The sequence below is a fragment of the Labrus mixtus genome, chromosome 12, assembly GCF_963584025.1.
Source record: "Labrus mixtus chromosome 12, fLabMix1.1, whole genome shotgun sequence".
Lineage (NCBI taxonomy): Eukaryota > Metazoa > Chordata > Actinopteri > Labriformes > Labridae > Labrus > Labrus mixtus.
The window spans coordinates 13,428,206-13,455,149 of record NC_083623.1 but is presented as its reverse complement, the minus strand read 5'-3'; the positions used below and the strand labels follow the sequence as shown (position 1 = coordinate 13,455,149).

Here is a 26,944-nt window from a genome sequence, read left to right as displayed (position 1 = left end):
CAAGTCAAAAATGTGGCATCATGTTGTGCTACAGAGTGTTAAAACTATCAGAGCTCTTCACTGGTAATGAGCCACAGCTTTTTGTGCTGCATAAACACAGAAATAGGAAATAAGATCCTGTAACTGCTTTGTTGTGTGTCTACAGTTACAAACCTCTGGGTTAATGCATGCCTTCTTGTCGTACAATGATTTTAAAGACAGTTCTAGTTCTTTCACATGACATGTTTTATTTATCTTTTCATACTGTTGGGCAACATATTACGTTCTCTTCTCCTTCTGTTTGCCTTATGCAGGACAGACTCTGAGTACATATACAAAAACAGGAACATTGATGTTATTGCATTGCAATAAAGTGATGAAACACAGAGAAGGAAAACTGGAAAAAAAAAAAAATTAATCTACACTGGATAGACCAGAGACTGGAAAACGTTACACAAAAACTTGACTGAGCTTTGACATCACTGCAGACAAGCTTGGAGAAATGTTAATATTTAAAGATGGACGTCTTTAAAAAAAAAAAAAGATTCATACTCAAGGTTGATCATTCTTACACTCATTACACTAGTAACTGAGACTTTAATGAAATATGGAAAAAATTAAATGAGCAAAAGAAAAAGACAATATGCTGTATATAGAGACACAAATACACACACATGCACACACACACACACACACACACACACACACACAAACACACACACACACACGGTCAATAGGTTGCTGGCTTTCATCTTCTATCCAAATCCACTATCATGTGCAGCCATAAAAAGCAGGAGTACCCCTTCGAATTCAATATCCTGGTAGAGTCCTGTGTCTTTTGTAAACCGAACCTCAAGAAAGACAAGACACAACACATGACTTTCTATTATTTAACATTTTACAAGAGCTCTGCATAATGAACTACACACACTTTTCTCCTTTAATGGATTCACCCATCTCAGGATAGAAGCTGCAGGGTGCCTTCTAACAACTTCCCAGTCTCACACTGGTAGTATGGTGGCAGTAAATGTGCGAAAAAGTGTCAATCAAATCACCCTGATTTCATGATTAGCTCAAAGGAAGAACGGGACGCTGGATTTGTTTTTAACACCTCTGGGTGCCATGGCAGAACAAACGAAGACACAGCGGCGCGCTAATTTGAAGCAGCGCTTCAGCAGTCTTTCTTTCATATTATAGATTGAATTAAACAAATTCAATCCTGTTTATATTCTCAGCTCATCTTTGAAAGCTATCATGGTGTCAGGCATGAAAAGCAATTGGCAAGCTCAAAGACAAATTATTGTGAAATGGAATAAAAAGATGGATTTGTAAAGACTACTGGGTTCTGAAACAAATAGACAAAAGGAGAAACGCTAGGTTAATAAAAGACATTTGAAAAAAGGGGAGACTGTATACTCTAGGCTGTATTTTTTTTTAAATTGAGCATTTTTAAGTCTTCAAAAATGGATTTATTTGTAATCTGTAATAAACATGTGCACATCAGTTTTTATTTTACACATTGGACTACAGCTTTATTACTGTTAAAGAACAAATTCTCCTCTGCTCTGATCTTTTTCTCTCACAGGACTTAAGTGAAGTGTTTAACCACAATTCAGTTTGAAAGCAACAAATCATTCAATTTTGATCTTTTGACAACAATATGGCCTACATGAATGAAATAGATACTCTAAAATATCTGTCCCATCATCACATTAACGTTGATGTAGACAAACCCATTATTTAACATGTCCCTTATATCACTGCGTACATTACATGATACTAACTAGGTTATGTAAGAATCTCGTGCAGTAATGTGGCGCGCTTTGTACTCTCTCTTAAAGGAACAAATGTCGTTGCAGAGGACCATGAAGGTTTAATGACTTTCCTCTAAACTCAGCAGAGCATCTTTGAACTGAGTGACCTTATTAGCGTCTCTTAAAGATCATTATTAGAGTACTTTAGGGCGTTCTTTTTTCATGGAGATGTATATCACCAAATAGAAAAACAAAATGTGAAAAAAAAATCAAACAGTGATTTATTTGGAATTAGAACCCTTTTTTTCCAGACTTTCAATTTCCAAAACAGAGACCCGTCTTGATACTCAGAAGAAAATCTAACTTTCAGTGGGAATAAAATAATAGAGGACACTTGAGTGGGGAGTTCCACAGGGATCAATCACTCCGCACCTGTTTGACTCCATGTAGAGCAGAGAAGCAGAGGCAACAGAAACACGAGGTAATTCAGTAAGGGGAAAGATGCCTTAGCACAATGCTTCACATCCTATTAAAACTCTCTGCATAAACAAATCAATCTTTGTTATAAATGCTTGGTCACCATCTCCAGCTGAAGCAGGTAAAGCAATAAAAAAAAAAAACCACACAATGCCCAATTGTTTTACACAGAACAAATATTCAATCTGAACAATTATTTCTTTAAATCATAAGCATGTCTTTGTATTCTGAACCAAACTGATGATGATTACAAACACATGAACCTGGGTCATATTAATGTATTAATCATGTCTATTGTGTTTGTTCAGTCACGTCTCCTCCCCTGCAGTGTGTGGGTGTGTATCCGTGGGAATGTGTCTGTGTCAGTGAGTGTGTCTGTGTGAGTGAGTGTGTCTGTGTGAGTGAGTGTGTCTGTGTCAGTGAGTGTGTGAGTGAGTGTGTCTGTGTCAGTGAGTGTGTGAGTGAGTGTGTCTGTGTCTGTGAGTGTGTCTGTGTCTGTGAGTGTGTCTGTGTGAGTGAGTGTGTCTGTGTCAGTGAGTGTGTCTGTGTGAGTGAGTGTGTCTGTGTCAGTGAGTGTGTCTGTGTGAGTGAGTGTGTCTGTGTCAGTGAGTGTGTGAGTGAGTGTGTCTGTGTGAGTGAGTGTGTCTGTGTCTGTGAGTGTGTCTGTGTCAGTGTGTGTGTCTGTGTCAGTGTGTGTGTCTGTGTCTGTGAGTGTGTCTGTGTCAGTGAGTGTGTCTGTGTGAGTGAGTGTGTCTGTGTGAGTGTGTCTAGATGGATCAGGTGGTCATCCTGCTGTTAAATGGAGGGAGCAAAGATAAACGCAGCGATGATTGGCCGAATCTTGACACCACAGATTTAAAAAACTCACTGCAACCTGCTCTCCCGGTTATGAATATTACCAGAGAAGAACTTGACTACACAATCACAGACGGACCTGCACAGACTCAGACAACTGAGTCTGATTCATAGAGGGACTAGCAAAACATATCGATGCCAACCGTTATTTAACCCCAGAAGAAGAAGGAGAACCTTATCTCCCCTTCACTGGCCACTGCCAACAAACTCAGCATGAAATCAGAGCCTTTTGAATTGAGTAGGCCAGATCTTGTTGTAGTGTTAGTGTAACTTGGGAAGATTGTTTAATTTGAGTGTAAATGGAAAAATAGTGTTGTTTACTCCTGGTTTTTGTTAGGAGACGATGGAAGCCAAAGTTTTTTTTTTCCATGTTAGGACAGAAGGCTTTTCGTAGTCACCCTTTGTTTGTTTTTTTGGGCCTTGCTCTGCTCTGAAGAAAATATACTGCTGTGTTAAATCTGAAGTTGACCTGGACTGATGGCTTTCTCAAGAGTGGGAAGAGTGGGGGTCACTGGCCATGTTGTGTCTTGATTCCCCTTGGCTGGGAACATAACACAACCTTTTGTATGAAAAGCTCTCTTTCAGTATCACTGCTGCACTTAGGTGAGAGCAGAAATTCAACACACGCAATCTGAGGTTAAGAGAAAACCCAAAGTGCAGCTCTTACTTGCTGCCTACAAGTGAATACCTTCATTCTAATATTAAAGCAAATATTTTCAAATTTTTGCTAACCAGAGGGCAAAATCAAGTTATTGCAGTGCAGTTACTTTTCCTTACAGGATCCTGGAGACGTGATACGGAGCCCAACAGCCCACCAAACAGAGAAGTGGAGAAGTTAAGGATGTGCCAGATTAGATGCCCCAAGCAGTACAGATACATTTTTTTGGAAAAAGGCTGGAGAAATGTTTGGGAGAGCAAGCAAAGTCAAAATATTTGAAGATTGGGTTCTGACCGCAGGGATGGCTGATTTAACTTCAAATCAAAGGTTTACATTTTTGGATTACAGATTAAGCTCTAACAGAATGTGAAGATGTGAAATGGACTCAAAAAGCCCACTTAACAGAAACACAGATCCACCAAGCTCTGCTTTTACGAGCCAATCGAGTTATAAGAGTGTGTGGCCGTGCGTGCATGTGTGTGTGTGTGTGTGTGGTTCAGTATTCCTGATTAGCAGGCACTTACAGCTGGAGGTGACACACACAGAGTGAGTAATGGTGTGCAAGTAGTGATGGATATGGGAAGCTTGTTGGATGTGTTAATGTACTGCAGCCTGAGACCATGCCAGCTCCTTGATTACACAGCACAGTAACTAAGCAGAGGATCACAGGCCTTTTAAAGTCCTGTTTTTCTGACTTTGTGTGAAACTCTTAGGACTACGCTTCATTTTCAATAAACCACTTTAAGAAAAAAAAAGACCTCAAAAAGCAACTGCAACAATAAATCTATATGCACAGAAAGCCAGAAACTCGACCAATTACCTCGTCCTAGATGGTCCCTATTGTCTCCACTAGATCACATTCACCACCTAAAGGTTTGGATTGCAACTTACCATCATGATTTCTTTGTAAGTTGCATATCAGCAAGAATGCCAGAGAGTGCAACAATCTGACACAATCAGAGCTGTGGAGCTGTCCAGTGCTGATCCTCTTGAGACATTGGCTGGTTCAGCACTGTCTGATGCTGAAGACGTTGTAAGTCCTTCTATTGATGTTTTGCAAAGACTATTGAAAAACTCAAGAATTTCCTCTAAACGTCATGATTGTTTTCCGCACTGTCAGCGCAAGGATGTAATCAAGTTTTTTTTGCTGTGTTTTCTTTACTCGTTTTGACACGGTGGCCCGACACGGGGGGGGGGGGGGGGGGGGGGGGGGTTGTTAGGGAGGGAGGGAGTTACTTGTGGCCTAGTCTGTGGCCTGGTCTCTCTCTCTCATCTCCCTCTTCCCACTGCCTGCTGCACACCTGATTGCAATTTGCACTCAGGTAGGAGGAGGTTCATTAGAAAGGCATGGTGCGCAGCGGGGGCTCTGGCACACACACACTGAGCGGAGAAGAGGAGCTTTTTGCTCTCCTTTACAAAGGTATCTTTTTCTTTTACCCAGATACTTGTTCTGAGTAGGGGCTGAGAACCACTTGTAGTCCTGTTTTTGGTGTATTTTTTTCCTTTAGATTAGTTCTGTTTTCATTAGCCAGTTTTAGGGGGCGGTACTGACAGCAATGACTCATTGCAAGGTTGACTCAGTTCCTTCCAATGTTCTGTTCTTTTTGGCTGGGGTCTCTAGCCATTTTTTTAAATTCATTTTTTTATTTTTTTTCTGACTATTTCTTGGGGGGTATTTTCATTAAGTTTTCACTTCCATGTAGACCCGTCTGCAGCATTATTAAACACTCACAGAGCTGTAAAGTCTACTTGGGCTGACTAATGGCCATTCAACCCAGGCTTTTCGTCTGGGAGTCAAGGCCAATGTTATTATTATTATTATATATATAGTTATTATATAGCTATATATCAATACCAAAACTGAATTAGAAAAAGTTCTATGTCTTAACCAGAAGTAAAAAAAAAAAAAAATCCCAGACACTTACCAAGAAGATCATTCCACATTGACAATGTTTCAGCCTGTGACACACTTCAGATGCTGCCTTGTGTGAAGCATCAGAGTCGACAAAATGAGAGAAAGTTGAGTTGGTGTAACTGTGAGATGAGTCAGGTACTTGGATCCTCGTAAACCTGACACAACCCATCAAGTTACCTGAGGTCATGTTTTTTCCTTTTGTTCATTTATTTAAGTATTTTGTCATTTCCTGTTTTTTTTGTACTGTGTGTCCACCCTCATGAGGCCAATTAGTTGTGTGTTCTTTTGTCGCCTTGTTCAAGCCTTTTTCTTCTTGTGAGTCTTCTAGTGTTTTTGACCATTGCCTTCCACCTTGTTTTTTGCCTGCCCCTTTTGGATTTGTTTGCACCACTGCGTGCTTACCTGTGTACTGACCTGGACTATTTATTGAACTCTACTTTTACTGAACTCTGTCTCGAGTGAGTCTGCATTTTGGGTCCATGTTTCTATCTTGTTGTGTTAAAAACCTGCCTTCATATGTTCAGTTAATTGTGGTCCTGGGGGTGCTAGAGCTAAACGTTTAGCCTTCCCAAGGTGTAGTGGGCCTACCTGTGAAAGTAGGTGCCAGCTTGATAACCCTGGTGATGACCTGGCTCTCACTTCCCATCTATCTGCCCCGTAATGTTATGGCAGCCACAAAGGGTTAAGTCATGGATGATGATCAGCAGGGCATTAGTTGGTGGAGAGGTTATGAGCCCTAAGCCTTTTTATACGGGCACAAGATACTTGTGATAATTTCTAAAATGGGCTTATAGCTCTAATTGCTCTTGTTTTGAATTACTTTGAAAACAAAAATGTTTTTGTTCCTGATAAATATAACAAAGGTAGGGGGCAAACTAAATGGTATCGTTTTGTTGACCTGCAGTCCATGCACAGAGCTGGCACAATGTGGCAGCTTTGGGTAAGCGAGCGTATTGTATTCTAGATAAGAGTCATCAAAACGACATTGAGCCTCTGCTGCCTTAGAGAATAAATGAAATTATATATGTGCCTATAATGCCCTTTCACGTATTCAAAGACGAACTGTCCCCACATTTTGAATCCACCTTTGAAGCATTGCGTGTAACTACTGTGAAGAATTGTCAGAGGCCTCTTCAAAGAGAAAATAATGAGGAATGCAATGAAAGAGTTGGAAAACTCCTCTTACCGATGGTTGTGATGACAGTCCCGGCAAAGAAGAAAGAGGAGCTGATGTCCCAGAGGCTCGTCTGGTTGGATACACTTCCTGATGGGTTTACACCGGCTCGGACTGCTGAAACCACTTGCTGGAGTGGAGAAGAAAAAAAGATAGCAGATAATGCACAGTCCTCCAGTGGGAATGTGGTTCGAGATGGGCTGAGAAGCACAAGGAAATTAGTGGTGTGCATCAGATTTCTCTGGAATATGACAGCTGAGATAAACATCCAACCAAAAACAATGAAGAGTTACCAGTTACATGGCGCTTTCTTGCATTTGAATTCATGTTTTAAACAAGCGTGTTTCATGAAATATGTACAGAAACTGCATTTCATAAATGCATAACAGTCAGACTGCCTTCATTGTGCATACAAAATGCATGCAGGGTAACCAAAGAAAAACACAAACACTTAAGATGTGGTACCGTTGCCATTTTTAGGTCAGATAAAACATTAATGTCATTTTTAATTTCCTCAGTCTAAAGCCCTCACAGCAGCAAAAAAACAACAGATTAAGTGGCCTTTTTAGTGGCCTTTTTAAAAATCTCTTTGTTGAGCAGGCCACTTGGAAAAACATCTTACTCACTGAAAAAGTAATTACATGACTTTACTGATTTCTCAACAGAGGATTGATTTATTACAGCACTGGTAACGTTACTTTGTTGCCATGTCAAATTCTGTAAAAGGGCCTTAATACATGTAGATATGATAAACAATACATTGTAAGAATCTTACAATCTTTTGGTGTAACTGAGAGGGCCATTTGTCATTAGAAGGAGTATAGTTTGTTTTTCCTTTTTCAGCAGAAGTTGTCTGAGCACCTCCGGCCTCTATGCCTTTCATCAAAATCTCTTTCTAAAGCAAAGCAGCTGGCTTTCTGAAAAAAAAAAAATGAATGTGGACTTAGAGTTGTAATCCCTAAACTTGATCACATTTTACTGCATTGAGTAACAGGCTAAATGGGCTAATTTATCTAATTTAAAGTACTTTCATCATTTCACTTGCTTTGTCATGTTTAACTGTTTTGTCATGATCATCTAGAGTTTCAGATGTTAATTAATAAAAGATGAGTCACTCATACAATATCTTTTTAAAAATGTGCTGTTTTTTCAGGCTGACACTGATTTGAGGAGGCTGAAAAACAGAGGAGCTCATTTTTCCCTCTTGTTTCAATCAAATTTATCTTTTCAAAACTAACAATAAAAAAAATAACAAAACATTTGTTGCCTTCAATCATGGTTCAGATGTGTAACCAGCTGGCTCAGCATGGTGTGGACTAGCTAGTCTTGCTCAGGTCCCCATGTAATGAGTGAGAGTGTGAGGTGTGACACGTGTCTCAGCTGAGTGTGGCAGATCCTGTAGAAACCAGACGGCTGTACAGGAAACAGAGCAGCTAGGATGTACATGTTTTCCCTCTCAGAGCTGTACTCTCATGACAGGAGACAGGAGGGGAGGAGAGCCACCAGCTGGAGGGGAAAAACTGCCATTTACTACCTCTCACACTGATAGTCACCTCGACATCAACTGTAAGCAGCTCAGCAGCTCACAGATGATGATAGCCTGACTGATAGCCTAGCAACATAACCCAACATAGGGTTAGTTTTGCCAAATAAACACTGGTGAGTCTTCACCTTGCAAGCAGTTAAAGTGAATCTTTTTTTTCTGTGGCATGCAGCTCTGTCAACAGTCTTGTTAAATCATGTAGCCATCAAGAATATTTGTTGTTGGAAACTTGTTAGCTAGAAACCTCAAAAGCATGTAGTCCCAGGTTTCAGCCAGTTAGCTAAAATTAGCTTCCTTCGCTTGCTAGCTTCCGCTGATATTATGTGTCAGGAATGGTTCAAGCCAGCAAAATCAATGGTTGGAGGCAAAAACCTTAACAGCCTGCTTATATCATCCTGTCTCTGACATAAAGGCACTGTTGTTTCACTGAACTTTAAAACTTGAAGTGGGAACATTTTACTAAATCGTTTGTGATCGACAGAACATGTCATGCATGTTAAGTTAAAGCTTGATTGACATACAAACAACAATTTTAGTTTGAAAGGCTTAAACTACCCTTTATGCTTACTGCAGTTTAATCATGTTCCTGCTGTGTTTTTTTTTTTAAACTGTCTCCGTCAGCTAGTCGCAGTACAACAAAAGGCCCACGCAGAGACAAATGCAAGAGAAATGCTTTGGGACCTCAGGGGAAGGTCGATGGTAATTCATTGTGGAGGAATGCTTTCTTGAACTAAAGCTTTATTCCCCTATGGGATATTCTTTTTCGCGATCCTGAGCAATAAAACTCATCTTACTCTAGTGTCGTGCAAGATAATAAATGTTAGACTCATTCCAGAGGAGCAGTAGCTCTTTTAGTTGATCTCCATTGTTGTGGGTTATACCCTTCAGACAAAGCATTAATGCTACAGTTATGATGAACGGCCTACATTATCAATGCCTACAGTCCTCCTGAACCAGCATAGTCAGCTTTTTCACAGCTTGCACATGCACACATACACAGGTTTGGGTCACTGCAATGTCAAAGTGTTTTCTGCTGCTCTATTGTCAGCCTTGGTGAAACTGGGAGCGCTATCATTAACCTGTGACTGTTCAGTGTTATAAAGCAACAAAGAGCAAGGCTATTAAAGCTAAAATGAATGAATAATAGATTAGAAACTGAAAGAAAAAGGCACTAAGGGATTGACACTGTTAACATGACATCCTGGGACACAAAGTAAAGCAGTATGTGCTAATGGCATCTCAGTGTTGTTGAAATGTAGCTACAAGGAACTGTGTGCTGTCAATCTACACAAGCTGCAAAACCAAAGGGCAGAAAATGTAGCTCAAAGGGTTTGTTACCTCAAATAACATAAAAGAAAATATTTTCTCAATTCCTTAATTCAGTATCCTGGGAATTACATACTTAGCATTTTTGCAATTCTCAATTTACCAACATTGTTTTCAGTGGAAAAAATAGTGTTAGTTAGTTTAGTTGCAGTCTTTTAACTAGCCCGTATATTTTTTTGATAACCATAAACATGATTTTTTTTTTTTTGTGTGTGAAAATGTTGGCATTGGACCTACATTGAACATAACTCAGGGTTTAGCAGTATCATCCACTCTTAACATAAACACCAATGTAGGTTTGTTTGCAACACTCTGTGACAGAGCTAGAGCAGCTATAAAAAACAATTGCAAATTAAAAGGAATACATATGAGACTTGAATAGTATAAAGATGGTAAAAGTAGAAACAGGGATTTGAGTCCGAGAAGTCAAACTAATCCAAGAGGCAAAAGAGAATCAAAAGTACAAAAACCGACAAGGGCGAGGCAGAGCAAGCAAAGGTTAAAAAGAGTAGAACATTAGAACAGAAAAGTTTGCAGAAAGCACACAGTTAAACTGGCACTGAGAACGGGGGAGGCAGGACTTCATAGCCCAGGAAAGAGATCCTGATCGGGTACAGGTAAAACCTAATCAGGGTGAGGCTCACTACACCACAACAAGGAACCAAATATAGACAAGAAATAACGCGTTAGAAAACAAGAGAGATGTGTCACATAAAATAAAACAGGTAATGAGCTGAATGAAACAGTCACTAAAAATCAGTGCTCTCTGATACATGTAAGCTTCTTTAAGTCCATTGTTTTGGCTTTACTGCCGGCAACTTACAACTAGTTTTTTTTATCTGCACCAGGTAACAAAACATTTTTTGATATGATGCAATCTGCTGGGCCCCCAAGCAGAAGACAAAGTTATCGACAGGTAAACATAGTGAAGCATCTAGAGCAGAGGCAGGGCTAAAAAATTGATTCACATCAAAACTGCAACAATACAGTACCTTGTTTCATCTTAAGTCCATTTTCACCAGCGGCACTGGGCATGCAAACCAGCTGCTGGCATGTTTTTTGGTGCACCATTTCCTTCCTTGGCACACAGATGCTGCAGGGGCTGTGTTGTTGGTCCTGCTATCCCTTTGTGTCGGTTATGTTTGGCTGCGTCTGACACTCTTCTAGTGTACAGCATGTACTGTCTTTGGAGGAGTAAGACATTCAGCCTGTGCCCAAGTGTTAGAGCACACTGTTGATTCTACATTTCTCAGGGTAAGAGGAAGACCCGACGTATTCAATACGTAGGGTTAGCAAAAACAAAAGTGAAGTACTTCAGGAATTATTCAAATACGTAAGCTGACATCAAATGCCACCACTCAGAGTCAAAATAAGTGGAAAAACTGCTTACTGACCAATGGCGTAAATGTAAACAGTGCAGCCAGTGCGGTTGCACTAGGGCCTGTGGGATAGGAGGGTCTGTGAGGAAAGCAGGTCACAAACTGAAGAAACGATTCAACAAAATGAATAATTTCATATTTTCTTTGGTATTTTGGGCATATACAAATATGTGATCATGTGATGTAGCTAGTTCAGGCCAAAATCTGAGGCGAGCACAGTGCACATCTCTGTGCCGACCAAGCAATTCAAAATGTCTTTCAAACTCAAAAGCGGAAGTCAAAAACCCCAGGAGAGAAAAGAACAGGAGGAGAGGGTAGCAAAGCTCCCTGAAGTACACTATTTTGGTTTCACAAACAGTCACCAGCCCACAGTTGACCCCCCAGCCCCTTACTAGCAGCCATGCAGCAGGTAACGTTAGGAGAATAGAAGCTATAAAGTTAGCCCTAAATAATCATGTGTGTATGTGTGTGTGTGTTCACTGTAACTAGCGTGCACTAGGGCCCATCAAAATAGCTTGCACTGGGGCCTGTCGTGACTACCTTACACCACTGTGACTGACGCACACAACACCACTTAACCGATCTGCCAGACAATTCTGAAAGGACGATTAAAAAAAAACAAGATCCATTGCGTTTGATGTCGAAGACCTGCTCCTCAACAGCTTTGTCAACAATGAAGGCTTTAGATTTATGATTTATGATTATATGCTGATATAAGGTGATAGGCTACTATAATAGAGTCCTAAGTGAACAAAACAAAAAAACTACAAATCCAGAGGGAGCTATTTCAAGTCTAACTTGTGAGACAAAATGTGACAGTATTTGCCTCATCCTGGTATTTACAGACACAGTAAACACAATGTACAAAATGTGAACACACAAATAGTTACGTGTTCTTGTCCAAATAGAACAAAGGAGACGGTTCAAAGATAAAATCCTGAAACTCATACATCCACTGTGCCTCTAAAACCATCATTTAGCAAATCACACAATCAGACCACCTTGGCTCAGTCAGTCCCTTTGTGTGTCAGCCAAAGCATCCATACTGAATCACTGTCCTGGCACTCAGCCGTTTGCATACTTACTATGACCACGGGGAATAATAAGACAGGATCATTCATGGACCATACTGGCGTTCTCCGAGCTGAGCCAAACAGGCACGAGAGATTGAATCGTCTGGAGCTTTCTGACAGCACTCACTTTTTTAATTACTCCCTTTGAGAGCACATCTCTCCTCAATCCTCTGCTGACTGCCTTTTGATCTGCAGGAGTGCACAGAGGTGGATGTGTGTGCGTTTGTGTATACATAATTAATTAAAAGTGAGTGGGGGACACCTGTATTGAAGCTGTTTATCAATAAATCATCAGAAGAGAATGAGTTGGCTGAAAGGCTACTGAACTCACTGGGTGACTGTGTGATGGATGATGGGCAGAGGTGTTTGGTTTGACTGCTGTCTGGCAAAAACTAAAAGTATGCACCTTTTTTGTGTTGTATATTCTTTATAAAAATGGCTCAAAATGAGCCTGATAGGATTAGAAAAACATTAATCGGTGGTCTTCTTCAGGCAAATTGCCCAGTTTTTAGTGAGCTTAAAATCTGACACAAATTATTCATTGCTTCTTCAGTTTGTTTTTGAGCTCCAGTACTTTGTATTTGACTGAAATGAGTGCAGACTGACTGAGGGCAGAAAGGGTTTCTGACAAAGGGAGTCATGCTTTGCCTGAGAACAAACATTTAATACGCTACAAAACAGCAGAGGAAAGTTTGCCCCCAATTATCTTTTTGCGAATTACGGAGATGGAACACTGTTTTTTTACCTGCACGGGATTGTTCCAATTTCAATCAGGTTGTCTAGCTTGACATTAAACATAAAATATCTACAACAATAGAATCTTCCAGTTTTCAGTATTCAAATTCAAATAGCCCATGAGTCATATCCAAGAATCCTCAATCCAAATTCTAACACCAGCGTAGTTTAATGCTCACATTTAAGGTGCTGGCATTTGGCATAAATAGGTTTCACATTTACCATATTCTTTACCTTACTCTCTAATCCTATCTCATTATTTATTCAGACAAGATACTGTTTACCTCAGTTGATCAATATTTTGGTTTATCTGGATGCCACTGTAGTGTGTGTACATATTGCTTTAATGTGTTGGTCAGGACAAAAGATTTTGTAGCAGGTATGTAGGTTACTGGATGCTAACATCTAACATCATGCTCATATCTAAGTGAAACATTTATTAAGATCAGTAGCTCTGCAATAAGGATGGGTGTTGCCATCCCTAGAGCCATGTTGCTAACGTGGCTAGCAGTATCAGTCCTGGCAAAAAAAAAAAAAGAAGGTAAAGTAGCTGATGACCCAGAGGCTCGTCTGGTTGGATACACTTCCTGATGGGTTTACATGGACTCTGAAACCACTTGAAGTGGAGAAGAAGAAAAGTAACAGATAATGCACAGTCTCCCAGTGGGAATGTGGTTCGAGATGGGCTGAGAAGCACAAGGAAATTAGTGGTGTGCATCAGATTTCTCTGGAATATGACAGCTGAGATAAACATCCAACCAAAAACAATTAAGAGTTGTAAGAAACAAGGGGAGGAGGGGAGGAGGGAGGGGGGGGATATGTCACATTTATATTGACATGTTATTCATTCTTGCTCAACATGCTTCCTAAACTACAAATCTGCCTGTTAGTCATTGAGCAATGCCACACACAGAACTGGCAACACAGCTTGTCTTTATTGATGTCTTTATTGATGTTATACTATTTGCACCAGTTACATGGAGCTTCCTCATGATTAAACAAGCGTGTTTCATGAAATATGTACAGAAACTGCATTTCATAAATGCATAACAGTCAGTCTTACTGACTGTCTTCATTGTGCATACAAAATGCATGCAGGGTAACCAAAGAAAAACACAAACACTTAAGATGTGGTACCGTTGCCATTTTTAGGTCAGATGAAAAATTAATGTCATTTTTAATTTCCTCAGTCTAAAGCCCTCACAGCAGCAAAAAAAACAACAGATTATGAAATGTAACAGAAGAAGAGAATCAAGTGTACATCAGTGACAACGTTTAGAAAGCCAGCAGAAAGTAGCTGTATTGTTGGCAATTTTCTTAATCTCATCGTTGAGGAGGCTACTTTGAAAAGAATCAGAGTAAAGTTTACTCGATGCATCTTACTCACTGAAAGAACAGCCTTTTCCACAGCAGAGATTCACAGTGTGACACTTTTGTTAAAAGAAAGCAGGATGAGGTTTTTGTAGTTGTTATGTAATACTACTTACAATATGTACAAGACAAAGGCAGCAAAGAGAAAAGAGGTTTCGACTTTGTCCACAGTATCCACAGGAGTGTCCAAATACAACACAAAGCAAAAGTTCCTCACAGGAGCTTATAATTCAGCATCTTAACAACACACACTAGCCCTCTCTGTGCAACCCTTCAGTCTCACTTATATACAGTGAGGGAATTCAACTTTAATAAAAAGTACTTTACGTCAGCTTGGGTCAGTGTTAATATGGTCAGAGTCTATACTGTGAATGTCACTGAATGTCAGCACAGAGGACAATTCAATGTAGAGGAGCTTTCATTTGAAACCAGCAAAACAAAAATAAGGTTCCACTTAGTTAGCAACTTTGTATTCAATCACACCATGAATATTTAACTAACAACTACAGTACACATTTCACTAACAGACTCACTGTCTTAATCTCCTGAATGGTTCATATCAAAGATGGTAAATTTGAAACACATCACTTTTAAGTGCTATTAATTAGGCCTATGCCATTCATGCAGCCCAGAGATGCATCAGCAAGAGGCATCATTATTAATCAAGTATCTCATTAAAGTAAGAACATTTTCTAATATTTTCAATATTTTAAAAAGGAATACGTCTTACTCGTTGCAGTAAGAGAGTTCAGACACAGAAACCAGCAGGATTGTGCTCATCTTAATGCCAGTGTGATTCAAATGGCTCAAAGCCCACATACAGGACAGCTCGCTTACTTATACTATGCTATACTTGCTGAAGAAAGATAGGGCTATACGGGCTGAAAGGGTAAAAGGAAGGCTTGGCTGAGCTCTTCATTTCATGGTTCATTTTTAATGCTCACTCACTGTCATACTCTGGCTACACTAAATAAGATCAAGACTTCACATGTCCGTGGTATTTTTTACATTTATATAATGTGGACGGTCTCATCCTGTTAAAGCAGCAAGACAGTTTCTTCATTATAATGAGGTGCTTTGTAATGATAATGATACATTCTGCACATTTGTAAACAGAATAAAATAGAAGTTTTAAGCATTTGGTATTGCTCATATATAACTCTTGCTTTGAGCCTTCAGGACATTTGGACATTCAGAGGTCCTTCTTTTTTGTGCTGAACAGAATCAGGAAAATGGTTCAGCAAGGGGCCAAAATAAGCATGGGTGGACAAATCAGCTTCCCTTGGGACTTAAAGACCTTTCAGCTCTGGTACATTAGTGAAGTAATCATCATTCACGACTCTGCCACACCAGCTAGATTCCCCAAGAGGGAAATGCTTTTCATCAGCCCTGACATGTTGGGTTGATGGTGAGATCCACTAATCCATACTGAGTCGTGAACCCAGTTACGTCTGTTTTTAGAAGCCGGCTCACTCAATGAAGGAAGCGGTTTTTGGAGCCTGACAATTTAGAAGTGGGTATGGTGGAGTCGTTTACAGCATGGCAGAAAAGTACACATTGAGCCAGTAATGACTTAACAAAGGTGTCAGTGAGGCCTAAAGCGGAGCCTTTGCATGAGGTGACTCATGAATATGTTTTGTTTTAATGTGAAAGAGCACAGTCAGAACTCAGGGATTAATGTGTCCCTGTCTATTTACATCATTTACTAAAGTCAAATGTGATCGTTATTCATTAAAAAAAGAGCTTGACAAAAATAAATATCGAAACCAGCCAAAAGAGGTCAATGAAACATAACTTTAAGGAAGAAATAGTGAACCAGATCTAAAGTTTCCAATGAAACAATGAAAACTGAGAGGCATATTTCTACCAGCTGAGCAAACCAAGAAGCACACAGGGGTGTACAATTTAGAAAGTAAACCTACCACAAAGACACCATGACACCCCCTATAATGTGGTAGAGTCCTTTCCATTGGCCTTCCAGGCTCCACCCTAAGTGCCATCTTTTGCCAAAACCAGGAAGTGGAGCAATGCAGCCAGGTAACTCAGAAACAACCTTTTATTCTGTGGATGTGGACATCAGTATACTACTTAATTCTACTTACTTAAACTAAACCATGGTCTTAGCCAAACTGCCACTGTCTCACAAAGTGAATCACAAGATGTTTGTCTATCATCGCTGGTTCTCTCCAACACTTATACTGATATAATGTAAGTGGTTTAATAAGTCACTATGATACTTTTTTTTTTACAATCTATTCTGTCTTAAAGTTTGAGGTTTCTTTTTGGAAAAGGCATATGCCAATTTCCCCACAAAACAGTACGACCACAGTCCAAATTCAACCAGTAATTGATTTGTTCTAAAAATGTATTCTTCATGTGCGGTCATTAAGCTGGATTCTAGAATCTCCTTTCACATTTACAGACTTGCTGAAAGACAATAAAGTGCATTGGCAGTCACAGGTGGTAGTTTTATGGTTTGTGCTGTTGTTGCTGTTGTTTTTACATAGGCCACTCTAGTGCACATGTTTTCACATGCTAGGGATACAATCAAGTAATTGTGGCCTTTTGCACTTCACTTTTTGGTATGGTCTGTGTAGAGACATTGAGTGTTTACTGACAATTAAAGAGAATCTGAGTGGAAACAAGCTGAGGATCATAGTCCTCACATAAAATGTCTGTTCTTTACAGGACCTTTATCAGTACAGATCCATTTTTTAGTATTTGTGATTGATCAGAAGGAAAAATGTGTTAATATTTCTCAACAACCATTCATGACAGAAAATAAAAATAACGTAGAAATACACTCGACCTCCCAGGCTTTCCACATGCTTCTCTGCTAGTAGGTACATTTCAACAGGTGTTGTTTGGTTGAACTGGCCTGTTGGCTAGCAATGCGGCCAAACAGGAAGGTTATGTGAGGGACTTGCCGTTGAATCATCCTAGTAATGTAAAATGTACTTAAAGATTTGGGTAAAGGTTATGGGTGCGAAGCTGGCTGTCAGCTGAGGCCTTTTGTTGTAAGTCTGGGTTGTCTCTGGGTATATGCTGGTTTCATTCCAGTGTGAAGAGTGGTTACCATCACCATAGCAACCATTAATTTGGGAACATACAGCTAAATGAGATGAGCTTTTAACTGCAGCTTCATACATACTGTATATGCCTACAGACTTTCTGTCTGTGTGCAGTGTTTCTCTGTCTCTCCTCAGGCAGGATTTATTGCTATTTTTCTCTCTTCTTAATTCTGCATCTCTCTCGGCCTTAAGCCTGACTTATAGGACTATACTGCGTCGTATCTATGCTGTAGGCTCACGTAGCCCTGTACCTACGCAGACGCCTACAAACGTAACCTAACGTAAGAATGTGGCTGATGCAGAAACTGGCGATACAACTAGCATAGAAATTGCACTGCCAACTTATGTATGTAGGTGGAGTACTGCAGAGTTACACAGACACACCAACTAACGAGCATAATGCCTACAATGGCGTTGGCCAGTACGGCATAGATTGGATGCCAAAGTTGTAGGCTTAAGTCAGGATGTATATATTCTCTCTCTCTCTCTCTCTCTCTCTCTCTGCCTGTGTCTATGTCAGCCCTGTTCAAAACTTTACTGTGTTTAATATGTTTGAGGTGGAGAGGTGGAATACTGACAAACACAAACACACAGATCCATGCATACATTTGTACAGACACAAACGCAGCAATTCACATAAGGAAGTCTGACTTGGAGCGTTAAGGGCACTGGGTATACAACCGTCATGTAAGAAGGATCAATGTGGGGGAGGCATGTGCACAGGGCCTAGAATCTTTACCCTAACCTTTATGTACATACTGTATTTACTTATATACTTCCAGTACATTCTTACTTGCTCACTTGCCACTTCAGCAAACCTTGGACATGATTGCAATTCAAAAGTCCTTGAACATCAAAAGCTTTGATATAAAAGCCATCTGCAGAAAGATTAGCCTGAAGAGCTTGATCTTAGTGTTCTTTTCTTCATTTCATTCATCATGTTCATAATAAACACATTTATTTCTGATGCTCCTCTTTCCTCCTGCTATATTTTTGGGGTTTATAGTTTTTGGAGATAATCTCTTTCCACTGACTACATGTTCAACAGTGAGCTTAATTTACTGAAACTGTTTTTAGGCTACAGGATTCATCCTTTGTACATATTCAGCAATGCTTGTATTTGCTTTTACAATAAGCTTTTTCCACATTTCTGAATTTTGTTTAGACCCAAAGAACTTGATTTGGGTTTAAGATTTTGGATTCAATTAGTGGTGATCTCTATAGTACATTTTGGGTAGCCTTTGACTAAAATAGTAAACATGTGGTTAAGGTAAGGAGCATGACTTCAGACATGCTAAAAAAAAAAGTTGAAGAAGTTGAAGTATACAAGTTTAAAAAAACATGGAAAGTATACATCGAATTTGTAAAAATGCTTCCAAGAGAAACAGAAAACGTGAAAAAACAAACCAAAACTGCAATGCTCACAATAATCTGGTCCAAAACCAGCCATAAACCGTGTCACTTAACACCTTAAAAATACTAACAAAACGAAACACAGTTTAAGAAAGTCACAGTGTAAGATTCAGTCTTTAGCAAAAGGTCCTGCAGAAGAGAAAAGGTTTGTTAATTATGATGTTGATGCCTCCACCTACCTTGACCAAATCCTCCAGCTCAGAAGAGTTCACGCAGGAGTGCATGATCAGGAAATCGATTTTTTTCCGAAGAATGGCATTCTTCTGCTCTGTCTCATCAGGTTGCTCCAGAGCTTTGAATACTGTTGCCCCGATAATGAGGTAAAGCACCACCAGGAAGAAGATGGCTGACACAGTTTTCCACCTCATGACGGTAGTCCGGGTGTCGCACTCGTCATCATCTGGAGTGTTCAGAACAGCTGGTATGGCCGAGAAGGACAGGCGAGGTTTGGAGTTGTGGGCAGCAGACTTTGGGTCAAGAAGGTCAGGTGCGGCCACTGAGAGAAAGGAAGCCAATTATGTCAATCACCCATTTTTAGTGCCCCAACACTTTTAGTACAAATAGGCTGGATGTCCAAAGTGATGACCTTAAGGTTCAGTTTAGTATCTAAAACAGTTTAGCTAATGGTTCTTTATAGGAAACAGTTTGGCTAACATTACAGACTGGTATTTTTGTATTATTGACCTTCACTTTTGTATTTGAAACAGTAGAATCTAGTTTACTCACTCAGTCTAACACAGTTTGGCTGACAGCTAAGTTTTCTATTTACTGTTAAGCTAACAGTTAAGTTGGTAGGCTATCTATTGTAACGCTAACAGTTTAGTTTTGTTCTGAAATAGTTTTCCATTTGGCTAATTTTTTTGAATAACAGTTCAATTGTTATTTTACCTGCATGGGAGTTTCTTCATTCACACAGAGAACTACGTTAAAAATGTCTCTGAAGATTGGCTATTTGTGCACACAAGTTATATGATAACTTGATAACAAGATAATTAGTGCCTACAAGATAACAACTTGTACAAAATGAAATAAAAATCCCTTTTGGGGACTTCTGGCGATAGGATCCAATGAGTTTTCTGGGTTTTTTTTTTTTTTTTTTTTTACCTAAATGGGGATCTTTAATATAAAATACTCAAACTTGTTTTTATTTATTTAAGTAGGCCTATACAATATGAAATGATAGAAACCGTGTAATAGGGAAAACGAGCAGACTGGTATGCTTTTAGAAAAGAGCATAACGACTGAATGAAAGCTCATTAAAAATTAAAAACTTCTTGTCACAATCCCATTTCCCCAACAGCTTGCTTCAGTTGATGCAATTACATAATCCCCCATGAGGTCCTAAAATTGAACAGTAAACAATTTAAGGAGAGGGTTGGCCAGAAGCAGATGAAATAAATCCAGAAGCTTGTTTTAATATATTTCTGTATTATAATCAACCCCACTGCACGAGAATTTTCGCCAGATCTGTCCGGGTTTCTTAAAATCAATCATCATCACATGCAAAAGTGTCGCACTTTTACAATAGAATGCATGCAGCACTATAAAATAGGAATGATACTGAAAAAGAGATGCCACGATAAACTGAACGAGAAAGTCATTATAAGTACCCAGAAACATATTTACATTTTTTCTTTCCTTTTTTATTATCACTTTATAGAGGGATAATTAAGAGATGCAATACAAGTCGTGCAAAATATTGTCATCTTTTTTTTTTTTTATCAATGGGATTCTGAACTGAAACTAGTTGTAAGCGCACTTACTTCTCTACCATCTCCCCTCTCTTTGTTTCCTCATTGACGGATCTTTTTCTCCAAAAGAAAGATGCAAATATTGTCCCCCTCTCAATGTCGTGTTTCGTCCGCGGTGCTCCCACCAAGGGATGTGTCCGCCCTCCACATGGCTCCAGCTAACTGCGCTTCCCTCCACTTTCACACTCTCCGGAGAAAATACATCCAGGACATTTCGTTCCAACCTCGAGACGCGCTACGACGGGGCACAGATGGAAAAAGGGGGAAAAATCGCCTCCGTGAAAGTCGTGTGTTTATTCGTAGACATGGCTCTGGTTGGGTGCCTTTGTGGACGGACGCAGATGTGTGTGTGTGTGTGTGTGTGTGTGTGTTGTGGTGGGGGTCAGTGGAGCTTCATCTCCGCCTGCTGCTGTGCACAGCGTGCGCTCCTCTCCTGCTGGAGAGAGAGGGAGAGAGAGAGAGAGAGAGAGAGAGAGAGAGAGATAGAAGCTTCTTCTTTGCTGCTCAACACCTGCTGCAGATTTTCACCTTACAAAGGATGGACATGCTGGGAAGCCAAACGCCCTCACAGTTGAGATGTTGACGGAGAAAAAAAGGGCTTCAACTCAGTGTTAAGATGCCTTGGATTAGTGCACTCTGGTTATAGGCTACATCATGAATCACTCTTGTTCTCCAAGCATCATCCAAGTAGCTCCTGCTCTGAATACTGCCTTCCCCAGGTGGTCTCTGAGCAGCCATTTAGGCTCAGGAGGATATTCCCATTTTCTTTTGTGCCAAAAATGACAAAACAAAATTTTCTGTAACAGCATTGCCTTTTTTTTTTCTAGGTTTGGTACTTACCTTGAGTAAAAAGGGCAAGTAAGCTGCAATGATCCTACATTTTTCCTTTTTTTCAAAGTCTTTAGATTCCCTAAAAGTCTAAAAACACTGAAAATAACTTAACTGTACTGTATTGTGAGCTAACGAAGCGTTTCGCCTGTAGCGTTTGATCTATAAAAGCACATCACATTCACCCATTTACTCACCCATTCATACGCCGACTGCAGAGGCTGCCATGCTAAGTGTCAAAGTGACCCTCAGACAGGGATCGAACCATCAGCTTTACAAACAAGACGGCAACCTGCTCCACACAGCCACCACAGAATCGTTCTGCTACAGAAAGAACTTGATGCAAAGAGCCAAAACAAATGGTTCAATAACACTGCAAAGACACAAAACATAAATAATGCAACAACAAAGTTCCTCCAGGCCTGTATAAATATTTGCATTACTTGGGAATTTTCAGCCCAGTTTAGAGTAAATCTTTAGGGCTGTCACTGCCCATGGCCCTTGGTGGCCACTGTATTCTTCCCCAAGGGCATCTCTCTATTTGAAGGGGAAAAGAGAGCCTTTTACCTGCTGGATCATTGATTTATACTGGTGACATCCAGTAACAAGCTCACATGTCACATCCAGGCAGCAGCCAGCTTATCATGAAGAAGGAGCAGACTTCAGGCAGCAGTGGTTTCATGCCCTGAAGGTCGGCTGTCAGTGCATTGACCAAATTCATGTGAATGAGTGAGATAGTGTGTGTGGTTAATGTCCCTGATAAAGACTTATCATCCACCTTGGCATACAGGTATGACATAACCTAGACTGACAGACATTTTCAATTAAATGATTGTCAGCTGTTGTTCAGTCCCTTTTTATCTGCTTTATGTGTGTGTGTGTGTGTGTGTGTGTGTGTGTGTGTGTGTGTGTGTGTGTGTGTGTGTGTGTGTGTGTGTGTGTGTGTGTGTGTGTGTGTGTGTGTGTGTGTGTGTGTGTGTGTTGGGGGGGGGGGGGGGGGTTGCAAAAGAAAAGGTGTGTGTCCACAATATTGATTTGCATGAGCTCCGCTAATTGAATTGAGTGAGACTTGCGCAGCTGTGCTGTAAGTCTTTAGTTCTCTGACACACACGCACACACATGCACACATTCAGACCCTCCCTGTATCAATAAATAAAAAAAGAAAAGAAAATGTGTCCAAGTGCAACACGAAAGATAATGTTGAGAAAAGCACATAATCCCCACTTTTGCTGACAGTTCAGTCTAATAGAAGCTGCATGTGCTGGATAAAATAGAAGACAAATAGATTGTAGTCTGCCGGTTGACCCTAATAAAACCATGAAATGTTTTTACACAATGTGCTCCCTCTTTTAAATTGCTTTCAGGGGAATTCGTCCAGATTCAGACAATTGCTGGTTCATCAGGCAGTTTGCTCCGACTTTTTCCTTTCCTGTATCCACTTCCATCCTTTCCTTTCCATTCCTGCCCATCTCTTCCTCCTTTCTAATTGACAGTGAAGCCTCTAGCCTGCACATAGACTCCATCTTCCATCATCCTCTAAGTGGAACTGTTGTCAGCTTTATGGTTTGACCCATTCCTCCCTAAAACATTACATTCATAGCTATTTCTTAACCTGCCATGTGATCCATTAGTTACGTAACAACACTAAATAATTTCAGTTTTGAATTGTAATCACACACAAGTACAAAGAGCCTACGTTGTGTCGTTCAGCTGATCTTCTATCGCCAGCTTCTGTGTCATATCCTTTCATAGCATTGTTGGCCAAGGGGAAATTCTTCATTTGTGCAATATTAACTTTAATTTCAACCAAAGACTTTCAATCAGTACTTTGAGTGCTGGATGTTGCTATGGTAACACTCCTGCAGTAATGCTCACAATGGATGAGGCTGTTTGCTGTCCTGCAATTGGTGTTGGCTTGGATGATTTTATTTTCTGACAGCAGTATTTATTAACACAGAGAATCCCCCTATGGTTTTGATGGTACAACTACTTTTGGTTGTTTTTTTTTGGCACTTAGAAAAAGCTGTGTGTTCCTCTTTACAGGGCAATGTACTGTTAGTGAAGTGAGCCGCAGTGCCAACAGCCTGATGGAGAGGAACATGGCAGATAACATCAATTATTCATCGAAAGCATTTGAATTTGTATTAATCATACAATAATCATGTTGTCAAACAGAGGTTATTGTACCTGTGAAACTACTAAGATGGATTTTTTTTTTGCTTGATGTCCAAAAATCAGGTCACAGGTCATGGAAGAGTGGGATCCATTAGCAAATCATCAAGGTGAATACACCTAAAAAAAAAAAGTACAGTATAGAAATATATAAGACCCCCTACCTTTGATGCTGTCATATTTTGCAAGCAGAGGTACAACATCTAATCATGTCCAGCGCTGTAAGAATTTCAGTGTGAAAATGTTTCTGACATTGTCACTGTGACTTTAGGGCTAACATTTTCTACTAGTTTTGTCAAACCTCTTTTTAGCCAGGTGAACCTCATGGATAAAATTATTAAATCATAAAAATGCTCTCCTTTTCAGCACTTTCCTCTTCTTCCTTTTCTGATTATTTCCAAGCTATGATGAATTTGGCAGCCAGACAACACAATGATAATTCTCATCAAGGTGAGAAGAGGGAAATATCCATTTAAAGAATCCATTATTGCCTCAGTCATAAAGGATACTGTAATGACACAGGAGGTTTATCTCTAAATTGTCTGCCTGCTCAAGTTTGTTTTCTCTCAGTTATTACGCTGTGTGGTGAGGTTACTCACAAGGGAGCAGAATATAATTGGTTAACATAGTTATACTTTAAATAAGCTGAATTTTCATTATCTTTTAAACCATCTTATCCTTGGTTGTAATATAGCTGTGCAAAACTTAATGAGATACTCAACCGACTAGAGAAACAGTTTACACTGCAGATGATACTGATGAGCATTTTCTTCTTCATGGGAAGTAATCTTACTTGCTTAGGAGGGGCAATAAGTGAATTCTGGAGTTTCAATTAAGAATCATCTAATAGAAATCAGGGTATTGAATGCATTTGGCCCTTTGTCATCTCATTCTGTCTCCTCATGAAGTAGATCATGCTTCAGCATTTCTTGTCCAAATCTGCTGACAGTGTCCTTCAAACGTGACAGCACCTGTACTGTAATGAGATCATGTTGTTTTTGCTACATGAAAGTTATCTTATTGTCAGTGTCAGTGTTGTATCGATGGACTCCATTAGCATAGTGATGTCCCCTAAAGGGCCAGACGAATGTGTAGTAAGCCATTTAACAATCAACCTGTAACCTTACAAAGTGCTTTCATACAGGAACATGAATTAGAAATTAAATTCTTGATTAAGTTTTATTAGCTTTTCAATGAATTAGTTATTTCTGTTTCTTTTCTTAAAAAAACCCTGCAGTTTGAATATTTAACTTCATATAGCTGTGGATGTTTGAGGGATGCTGTGATTGTTGCTGAGGTGTCTTCCAGTTAGTGGCTATATATTTATATTGAATGTTATGAACAGAGAGTTAGGGATCAGTTTCAAAACACTTTAATCTCAGTCATAGACTGTATGTATAAGCTGACCAATTGGTTTGTTGACTACTGTATTTAACCTACAAGTAAAACATTTTGACCTTCAAGTGGTTATATCTAGAGTCAGAATTGACTTAAAAAAACAAAGAAGGTCAGAGTTGGAGAGGAGGTTATGAAACGCCAAGTTAAGAGCTAAGAAACTGCATCCGTCTTCAAACAAGATCTACCCAAACTGTGTTGGGCTTTTAAAGTGGGATAGAGGGAGATGCAGAAAGAAAGAGATGGATAGGGACAAACAGAGCAACAACAACAAAAACAACAATCAATAAGTAGATTTATAGCAACAATATCAGGAATAATGGTAAAAGAATGTGTAGTATTGAGTAACAGCTAAGTATGATAATAGACTATCAGTCTAATTTTAACATAGCGACTGTAATGATGATGAAACAGGGAGGAGTGGTTATGTTCATTATAGAGGTTGAAGTTGAGCAGCTCTGAGATTCACGTTAAAGGTGAGATATTATGAAAAATCCACTTACACTACAGTGTTTTTGAACATATATTTGGGTAACCTGAGCCTCTACTGACCCACAAAATATGAAACAAGCCCATCCAGTCCTTTGTTTGTGATCTGCACAAGTCTTACAACACAGATAAAAATGCTCCGTTTCAAATTTGCTCTCCGTGTGATGTCACAGTGGGATTCTGATAAATAAATTGAGTCATGTTATATTCTGACCAAAGCACAGCACAGATGTTTCATTAGACCACAGGGGACTGTTTGAAAAGGTAGAAAAGGGGTATAATATGTCCTCTTTAAAATTTATAGTAATACTGACAACATAACAGACCATAAACTCAATAGGAAAAGGTTCAACAACATAATGAATAATAGTCTTAGTCTAAGACTTGTTGAGGAAAAAACCCAAGATGGCTTGCAACATAAGCAAACAAAAATGCTGAAACTTGTTTAACTTCATATTGATTAGACATACATATTTTATACTCTTGCCTGCAAGCTTGCATAGTGAAAACTGTTTAGGAGTGTCCAAGGTATGACAAATGAAAACATCTCTACAACAAATCCTGCTGAACCTACCTGAAATATTTCAACCGAGGTTGCAGTTTCCTCACCCTCAGAGAATTACAAGCAGTGCTTTTTTTTTGCCCAATTTTAAAAAAATGCTTTAAGATTGATCTTCCACCTGTAATGGAATAGCAAACATATCACTATAGTGTGCAATTCAGCCCCCCTTCACACTTGTGATATAATTCTGCTCAAAGTAAAGTGCATCTACTCTAAGTGCTGAAAGTTGCTAAGGAGAACACACCATTTTTGAGTTGGTGACTGCTTCTACAGGCACAAAAAGTATCTATTAGGCATGTTAGTAAAGAGAGAGGCATATGTTTTATCTTACAGAGACATCAAGTGATTTCTGTCATTGAGATCAATAAATCTGATTGAACTGAGAGCGGATGACAGTTTTATACACTATTTGTACTTAAGTGAGCAGATATCAGATGTTTGAAGCTTCTCTTTCGATATGTTGCATGTACCACGGCATTGCATTGTTCTGGGAAAAAGAAAGTAAGCGGGAACTCAAGCGGTGAGGCACCTGCGAATGTACACACATGCACACAGAACATGAACTCACCCTGGTGCCTGCAGTGCTTTGAAGTATAAATGCCTGGAGAGCAGGGGAGAAAATCTGCGAGCAGTTTGTGCTGAAATAATAATAATTTGACAGTGTTGGATCTGCATCCATCAGGCAACTGAGCAAAACATGATTTTAAAGGATAACGATTGAGTTAAAGTGGTTAAGGTCAACAGTATTGCTTTCGATTGCACAGAAGAGTTTCAAGTCAAGTTTGATATCCTTCTGACTGTCTGGATATTGCTTCAACATCAGGGTTAAACTGTCCTAAATATGTATGACAGACAGTTTCTGATGGAAATCAACTATGAGCAATAACTTTCAGACTTGATGAGTGCCTGTTTGACTTCTGTTTCTGGTGAGTCTTAGTTTCACTGTAAAATAATAAGTCTCACAGACAGACTGAACTCTGGCTTACTGGTTCATTTCATATTTAAAAGACAGGACGTTTTACAT

General features: G+C 39.6%; 1 protein-coding gene across 1 annotated transcript in view; it reads right to left on the bottom strand.

The window, feature by feature from the left end:
* The window catches only part of LOC132984995 (potassium channel subfamily K member 2-like), a 32,684-nt gene extending 11,832 nt beyond the window's left edge, over positions 1-20,852 (bottom strand). The window contains exons 1-3 of the mRNA XM_061052091.1: positions 20,487-20,852; positions 18,903-19,219; positions 6,825-6,942 (exon numbers count right to left, since the gene is read on the bottom strand). Coding sequence (XP_060908074.1) covers positions 6,825-6,942; positions 18,903-19,219; position 20,487 — 436 coding nt within the window. The 5' untranslated portion in view covers positions 20,488-20,852. The remainder of the gene's footprint in view (positions 1-6,824; positions 6,943-18,902; positions 19,220-20,486) is intronic.
* Positions 20,853-26,944: the final 6,092 nt, after the last annotated feature.